We start from the raw sequence: 8,774 nt of genomic DNA on the forward strand, positions 1-8,774 counted from the left end.
ATTAAAAAAAAAAACACCTTGGGGCGCCTGGGTGGCTCAGTGGGTTAAAGCCTCTGCCTTTGGCTCAGGTCATGATCTCAGGGTCCTGGGATCAAGCCCCGCATCGGCCTCTCTGCTGAGCAGGGAGCCTGCTTCCTCCTCTCTCTGGCTGCCTCTCTGCCTACCTGTAATCTCTGTCTGTCAAATAAATAAAAATAAAAATCTAAAAAAAAAAACCTTACTAGGAAGACTTAGGGGATAAAAATAATGAAAAGCTAAATGTGATCAATCAGCCATTGTGAGCCCCGCAGAGTCAGGGGTCCTCCCCGGTAGCTCACAGAGGCTCCATCTCCTGCGGCCGGAGAGTGGGGGAGAATGAGGACCCTGTCCAGAAAGGCAGCACGTGCGCAAAGCAAGACTCCAAAGAAAGTGTCAGGTTTGTTTGTTTAATGCTTTAATTTAATTTTTAATTTAAAAAAATCATCCTTGACATGTAATTCACACACGGTGAATCTTGATTTATAAAGGGAACAGCTCAGTGGTTTGGGGATAGTCACGAAATTCGCATTTAGGATACTCACCAGGTGAGCCATGTCACAAGGGGCATCTGCTATCCTGATTCCAGAACATTCTCACCAGCTCCAAGGGAAACCTGAAATCCATCAGAACTCACTCTGCATTCCCGCGGCCCCTCCCAACCCAATCTCTGGCCACCCACTCATCTGCTTCCTGACTCTATTATCGCCACTTCCTACAAATGAGATGACACCGTATTTGTCCTTTTGTGTCCGGCTTCTTTCACTTAGCAGCACGTGCTCAAGGTCCGTCCGCGTGGTGTGGGAGCTTCTACGTCCCTGGTTCCCCCTTATTGTTACTGGACGATATTCCACTGGGTGGAGAGACCACTCTGGGTTTACCCAGTCATCCCCTGGTGGGCGTTTGGACTGTTTCCACGTTTTGGCCTTTATGAATGTTGGCAAGGGATTTTATGCAAACATGTATTTTTCTCTTGGGTGTATCTAGCCAGAAGTGGAATCGCTGGCTTGTACAACTCCAGGTTTAACGGTGACGACCCACCTTAACGAGTCCCCTGGCTCTGTGCCACTCACCCCGCCTCCAGCAGTGAGGGGGGCTTCTCCATATCCTCCCCAACACCTGCTATTGTCTGTCGTTTTGATGATAGCGCCCCCTAGCGGGTAATCGGGTCTGCTAACTAAGGTCAGGACCCTGGTTGGGAAAGAATGGGAATCTTGACACGCAGCCCTGGGGACATAAGGGCTGGAGACCCTGAAGATCTGGACTCCCCAGATTCCTCTGAACCCTCAGAGCTGCTCCCCTCCCGTTAAAAGCTAGCACCTCCCGCCTTACAAGGAGACCCTGCAGACGCCTCTCTTCTATAAATCATCCCCCTGCCCTGTGAACTGCACCCATGTCCCCTCCTGCCCGGTGGTCCTAGAACTGGGGTGAAGTCCCAGAACAGCCCAGCCAGGGATGCTGGGCTGAATAAGGGACGGATGGACCGGTACCCCAAACAGCCGGAAAACCCAGCCAGCGCGTACCAAGGAAAGCCAGGTGGGTGTGATTGGGAGTGGACCCCCCGGTGTAAGACGGGATGAGGAAGAGTTTATTGATTTGGAAATCCCACATGGAACTGAGGACTTCATACCCTGGCCAGGAGCCCAGGAGAAGGGGCAAGCTCGCTGCTAGCAAAGCTTCTAGAAAAATGGAAAAGGTGAATAAAAGCCGAGCTGGGTGAGAGCTCAGTGACAATATTGCCTGAAGGAGGGGGGTGATGGGGCTCGAAGGTCAGGGAGGTGGGCATGCGGGGGCGGGGTATGCCACATAAGGCCAGAAGAGCCACCAAATCATCACCCATGGAAAAGCAGAGAAGACACCTTCATCGAGGCCAGGAGGAACAGGCCAGTGAGCAGAGCCAGCATCACTAGGAAGCTCGAGTGGCCCCCTCCACAGAAGACATCGTTACGGTCCCCCGAATAGCGCTGGGGATGGGGGAATCTTGAACTGACATCAGCTACGAGACAACACTGACCCGTTAGGTGGACACAATCCTGTGAGAGGTAGGGCTGAGGGGGCAGCAGGGAGGCCCTGAGCCCCAGAGAGTTAAAGAGCTGCTCGTAAAATAGGGCGTCCCTAGGAGCAGACTAAATGGGTCACAAACCAGGGAACTACTCAATTTGCACCATCAAAATACTTCAAAGACAGATAATTAGGACACAGGGAACTTTCCCCCCAAATGACACCGTCCCTTCCCCAGCGCTTCCCAGGAGTCCCGTCTGGGACCCATGACAACTCCGTGTGATCCTGGAGTGGGGTGAGGACAGCGGGCAGAGGAGGATGTGAAGATCAGTACTAGAATAACTATTAAAATTTGAATATAAGGATCTATTCTTTATACGTGCTATGAAAAAGGATAGCATCATATCAATCTTAAAATTCTAAATCACATCACTGCTCTGTGTTTATGTAACAAGATATCCATATGTTTAGGGAATATATATTGAAATATTTAAGAGGAACGAGGTCTAGGCAATACTGACATGTAAACATAGGCTCATTGGTTCAAACAAACATTCCAGTTGAGGTGGGGGGGGTGTTGATAGTGGTGGAGGGTGTGCGTAGGAGGGCAGGGGGTCTCTAGGAAATCTCTGGGCCTTCTGCTTAACTTTACTTTGAAATACAAAATCTAGGGGCGCCTGGATGGCTCAGTGGGTTAAAGCCTCTTGCTTTCGGCTCAGGTCATGATCTCAGGGTCCTGGGATCGAGCCCTGCATCGAGCCCTGCATCGGGCTCTCTGCTCTGCAGGGAGCCTGCTTCTCCCTCTCTGCCTGCCTCTCTGCCTATTTGTGCTCTCTCTCTCTCTGTGTCAAATAAACAAAATCTTTAAAAATAAATAAATAAATAAATAAATAAACAAAGTCTATTTTAAAAAAGAGAGAGATGGGGCGCCTGGGTGGCTCACTTGGTTGAGCATCTGCCTTCGGCTCAGGTCATGATCCCAGGGTCCTGGGATCGAGTCCCAAGTCTGGGTCTGCTTCTCCCTCTGCTTCTCCCCCTAGCTTGTGCTCTGTCTCTCGTTCTCTTTCTCAAATAAATAAATAAAATCTTTAAGAAAATAGGAAAAAACGGGCACAATATCTGCAACACGCACTCAAACAGGACTGTGTGATACCGGTAAGATGTCCACGTGGAGAGAATGAGGAACAGATGTGCTGAATATTGTGGGGGAAGGGCATAAGGGATTTCTTTATACTCATCTTGCACATTTTCTCAGGGTTTCAAATTATTTCAAAATAAAATTTTTAAAAATAATAATAAAGCATGGACTTTGGAATCAGGTCCTGTGGAGTGAGAGCCTAACCAGACAACCTACGAGCTGTGGGACTTCCCACTTCTCATTCCTCGCCTTCCTGTTCTCCTCTAGAAAAGGAGCCTACTGATCCCTGACCAGCCTACCTCTATATGTGGCAAGAACAGTCCTAAGGACAAGAAGAGGAGCTTTCAGGGTGGGTGTGGTAGTTAAGATTCTCTAGAGAAACAGGACCAATGCAGTGTGGAGATCTAATTCAGAAAATGGCTCTGGCTGTTGTGAACGCTAGCAAGTCCAAATTCCATAGTGGGGAGGCTGGAGACCCAGAGAGAAGTTGATGTTGCAGCTTGAGTCTGAAGGCCACCTGCTGGTGAATTTTCTTCTTCCTCAGGAGAGGGCAGTCTTTTTTCTATGAAGGCCTTCAACTGATTGGACAAGGCCCACCCGTGTTATGGAAAGTCTTCGGCTTTATGCAAAGTCTACTGATTAAAATGTTAATCTCATGGGGAAAAGAAAAAAAAACACAAAAAAAGACCTTCACAGAAGGATCTAGAATAAAGTTTGACTAAATATCTGCATGCCATGGCCCAGCCAAGCTGACACACAAAATTAATCATCACAGCAGAGAAGGGCCCTGTTCTTCCCACATCTCAGGAAATTTTTGCCTTCTGCATTACTTTTTATTGCTAGATGGAGAGAGCCAGTGGGAGCCATCTGGGGGTTTTCATTTTTCATAGAGCTCCGAATGGACTTGCACATATGTCTCCCCTTTGGCCTATGCAACCCTAGGCCCATGTCCCACCCTTCCTGGGCCAGGCAAGCATGTGCTGAGACCCCACAAGTATCCACAAGCATGCCGACCAGTCCTGGACCTCTATGTGCCCAGGGATGATGCTCCCACCTGCTGACCAGTCTGGGACCTCTATGTGCCCAGGGATGTAGCTGTGAGATGTTGGTGTGTTTGGTGGGGTCCAAAGCCAACAACCAAGAAAGGATTCTTGTGACGTTGTTGGTGCAAAAAAAGGTGGTTTTATTAAAGCACAGGGACAGGACCCCTGGGCAGGAAGAGGGGCTGCCCTGGGATTGTGAGGGGTGACTGATTATATTCTTTGGGGTTCGGGAAAGTAAAACTAAGGAAATTCCAAACCAATTTTCTTTCTTTCCTTCTTTTTTAAAGATTTTATTTTTTATTTGAAAGAGAGAGAAAGTGAGAGAGCCCGAGCAGGGGGGAGCGGCCGAGGGTAAGGGAGAAGCAGGCTCTCCCTTTGAGCTGGGAACCCGATGCTGGGCTCCATCCCAGAACCCTGAGATCACAACCTGAGACCAAGGCAGCTGCCTAACCGACTGAGCCAGTCCGGTGTCCCCCCGAGGATTTCATATGCTGAAGAAGACTGAGCATCCTGGAGGCCTTGACATTGTCAAACTCAGGTGGCGCTTCCCTCTAGCAAAGCATTAGCATTAAGCCAGTTGGGAGTTTCCCAGAGGAACCCCATACTCCGCCCGCCTCCTCAAGAGTTTGTCAGGCTGCAGATTCGAAGGTGTTTAATTTTATCTACATTTCCTTCTGCCTTTGAGTCCCACATCACCCAGCAGCAGAATTAGAACCTGCGTCCGGCTCAGACTTCGCCTTTCTGTGTGTCCCTAAGCAAACCAGTCCCCTCTCTGGATCCCTTTCTCCTTGCTGCTCTCATGGACTCAGACTTCCCAGGCCCTGGACTCGATCCCAGGACCCTGGGATCATGACCTGAGCCGAAGACAGATGCTCAACCACTGAGCCACCCAGGCGCCCCCTTAATTACAGTTTTAACCTATGCCTGGAATGTGACCTTTGAAGGGTCAGCCCGAGATTTCCCCAGGAACACTAGGGATGTCATCTGCGGGATAAACACGCGGCCGGCCCAGTCCCTGGGCCCCAAAAAGGGGTCTGAACTGTCCTCTCTTTTCCTGTTACCAGCTTCTTGTCCCGCCCTCCTCCCGATGAAAACCATCATGCAACAACTTCTGGAGCTCTTTCTACTTTCTAGATTGGATGCTGCCCCATTTATGAAGCACTTAATGAAGCCAATTAGACCTTCAAATTTATGCCACTGAATTTTGTTTTTTAACGAGGGGAGAAGGGAAAGAGCCCCACGAGATGACCTCAGTCCCCTGCAAAAGCTAATTTGATTAACAACTTCTTAAATAGCATTTGCCAAGTGCCCCCTCCCCATTCTAACGTGAACCCTACGAGAGAACTACCATTGTTATGCCATTTCACAGATGGGCAAGTTGAGGCACAAATAGAGCAGGCAAGGTGCTCAAGGACATGCTAGCATAGATCAAGCCATCCTAAGGGGGCTCCAGAGTCTGTTTAAGTACAAGGACAGGGGATGGGGCACCTGGGTGGCTCATTTGGTTAAGTGTCTGCCTTCCGCTCAAGTCATGATCCCAGGGTCCTGGGATCGAGTCCCATATCAGGCTCCCTGCTCCGCAGAGAGCCTGCTTCTCCCTCTCCCCTCTGCTCATGCTCTCTGCTCACTGGCTCTCTTTCAAATAAATAGATAAAATCTAAAAAAAAAAAAAAAAAAAAAGGACGCCCAGGGAGGAGCCCACCCTGCGGGGGTGGGCAGAAATCTCAACAAGGAAGTCAGCTGGGAGCATTCTGTGAGTTTCGGTTTCTAGACTCTCCCCCGGGTCATTTGCAGTTTCCTGGTTCTTGAATGTGAGTTTTGGTTTCCTGGCTGTAAGCAAGGGAGTGGCTCCTTCTCCTCTCCCTTCCACCCCCGACACCACTGCCGCCAGCAGGAGCAATGGGCATCTGGGGGTCGCATCTGTACTCCGTGCAGCCTGAGAAGCTGGACGAGCTGATCGAGAACTCCCTGAGGCCCTATGAAGAGTGTCAGAGACAGATCCATGACACGGTGAACGCCATCTGTGCCATTCTGCAGGAAACGGAGCAGATCCCCCCCACGATAAGTGTGGTCAAAGTGAGTGGAAGGCTGGGGGTCTGGGCTGCTGGGACCCTGAGGTTCCGTGGCCATCGGAAGGAGGAGTGACGTGGTGCTGAGTGCCTTCCGGGTGACAGGTTTTGGGTGACCAAGACATCCACTTGCCCTCCCCACCCTCGAGGGAGGTGATGGAGCACAGGAGTAGGAGCGCTCTGCCTTGACTGCTGTGTGCCCCAGGGCAGGTTGCTTAACCTCTCTGTGCTTCAGTCTCTGAGTCTGAAAAACGGGAGAGGAAGAATAAATTCAGACTGAAATGAGGATTAAGCATATAATGTTCTTAGTATGGGGCCTGGGGCCTAGTTAGTCCTTGGTAAATGAGCTGTGATTCCTCTCCATCGTTGTTTCTATCCTCCCCATGTCACAGAGCAGTGACTGAGGCTGGGAGATGCAGTGAAACTACCCCAAGATCGCTCTGTGGTTTCTCAATGGCAGGAAGGGGTGGGTCTTATCAAGTAGAAATGCTTGGTGCTGGCGGTACAAATCCCAGGGCAGAGGCTGAAGATCCGGGGCTTTAGGGGGAGGAAAGGTGCTGGGAAAAGTGCCAGGACTATAGGGTAGGAGGGACTTAGGGGTCCGCCAGCCCCAGAGCCCCATTTCTCCGCACGAACCGTGCCTCCTGGCATCTGCCTCATGCATGCGCAACAGCCCCGGCAGTAAAGACGCCTGGATACCTGGCATCCCTTGGCCTTGGCCCAGATGAGGAAACTGAGGCACAAGGAAGTGACTTAGTAGCTGGAGGCCGAGCTGGGCTTTCAGTCCAAATAGTCTGCTTGGTTGCACGCGCCCTGAACCACCGCCTCTCAGTATGGTTCAGTTTTTCCTAACTGAGTGTATAGCCCGATGGATTGCCACAAACAACACACCTGTGTCACCTACGCCCAGGTGGAGAAAGGAAACGTTCCCAGCCTCAAGAGCCCGAGGACCCTCAATCCAGTCCCCGGGACCCCTAGTCCTCCCCTAACCACTCTCCAGACTTCTGACAGCCTAGTTTCGTTTTGCTGCTTGTTTGTTTGTTTGTTTGTTTGTTTTTTTAACTTTGCGTAATTGTGGGGTGACCAACTGTGCTGGTCTGCCTGGGACTGAGGGGTTTTCTGTGCTGAGACTGGGAATGTCCTGGGAAAACCAGACAGGCTGGTTACAGAATATGAAGGAAATCATGCCCAGTGTAGCTTTACTGCATGGCTTCTTGGACCCCATCCTGTTTAGGAAATGTACGTTGTCGTGTGTGAGCGTGTGTTTATCAGTTCGACGCTGGGAAGTGTCCCAGGGTGCGAGGACACCGCCTTTGTCCCTCCTCCTGCTGACCGCCGCTTGAGCTGCCTCCCATTGAGGCTCGTATGAGAGGTGCTGCGACGGGCAACCTCGTTCAGGTGTTTGGGCGGACAAAAGGACACCTGCCACTCGATTTTAAGACTCTGGTGACACTTTTGGCTTTGGCTGGATTTGAGAAATACTAAGGCCTGCTGGGGCATCCGGTGACCCCAGAGGGTCCAGAGTCTCACATCTGTGTCTCTGTCACTGGCAGGGCGGCTCCTATGGCAGAGAAACGATGTTGAGGGGCAACTCCGATGGGACAATTGTCATCTTTGTCAGTGACTTTGAACAGTTCCAGGATCAGAAAAAAAACCAAGATGAAATCCTCACCAAGCTCTGGCTATGTCTGACACAGTGTCAGTTCGCCAGGAAGATGCCGGCCAAAATGGAGGTCCAGAAGTCCCCCAGTGGGCTCATCTTACAGCTGTCCACAAGATCGCAGAACATCACGTTCAAGGTGCTGCCTGCTTACAATGCTCTGGGTGAGTTGCTCCTGGGTGTGTGGACGGCACTGGTCTGGAGAGGGGTGTTGAGAGAGCAAAGCCAAGGAAAGAGGTGTCAGACAGCCATGGGGGTCCTTGAGGCTGGGGATGTGATAGACACCACTGGTATGTTCCAAAGCCAGGGGCCACATCCCTTTAAGAGAGGGGGTCCCTCCTGCCCTAGGCTTACTGTCTTCTCTAGAAACTTTTGCCCCATCTCCTAACTGACTTTGGAGAAAATGTCCTAGATTCCAGAATCTAGAGCAGAGTTTCTCAAATAATGACATGCACACAAATCACCATGGAACCTTGTTAAAGTGCAGGCTCTGATTCAGGAGATTGGGGCTGGGCCACAGACTCTGTATGTCTATCCAGGGCCGTGCTGCTCGTGCTGGTCCACACACCACCCCTGGGGATTTAGGCTAGAATAAATGTTGATTAGTGGAAGAGGATGGGGCAAACATCTGGGAAAAGTTCAGCTGGGGTAGGCATTTGGAGTCTGCCTTCTGGCCAAGTCAACATCAAGGCAACTGGTTGCCCTTCCATGGGCAACTGGTTGGACAAATGGATGGTTGGTTGGTTGGTTGGATGGATGGATGGATGGATGGGTGGGTGGATGGATAGATGGGTGGATGGATGGATGGGTGGATGGATGGATGGATGGGTGGATGGATGGATGGGTGG

At 50.8% G+C, this 8,774-nt stretch overlaps 1 protein-coding gene across 1 annotated transcript in view; it reads left to right on the top strand.

Annotated features, from left to right (window-relative positions):
• The first annotated feature begins 5,950 nt into the window (after window positions 1-5,950).
• LOC111156464 (2'-5'-oligoadenylate synthase 2-like) overlaps window positions 5,951-8,774 on the top strand; it is an 18,297-nt gene continuing 15,473 nt past the window's right edge. Inside the window, exons 1-2 of the mRNA XM_022517386.1 lie at window positions 5,951-6,273; window positions 7,820-8,090. Coding sequence (XP_022373094.1) covers window positions 6,097-6,273; window positions 7,820-8,090 — 448 coding nt within the window. The 5' untranslated portion in view covers window positions 5,951-6,096. The remainder of the gene's footprint in view (window positions 6,274-7,819; window positions 8,091-8,774) is intronic.

This window comes from Enhydra lutris, unplaced genomic scaffold (genome assembly GCF_002288905.1).
Source record: "Enhydra lutris kenyoni isolate GAN:26980312 unplaced genomic scaffold, ASM228890v2 scaffoldscaffold46, whole genome shotgun sequence".
NCBI classification, from domain to species: domain Eukaryota; kingdom Metazoa; phylum Chordata; class Mammalia; order Carnivora; family Mustelidae; genus Enhydra; species Enhydra lutris.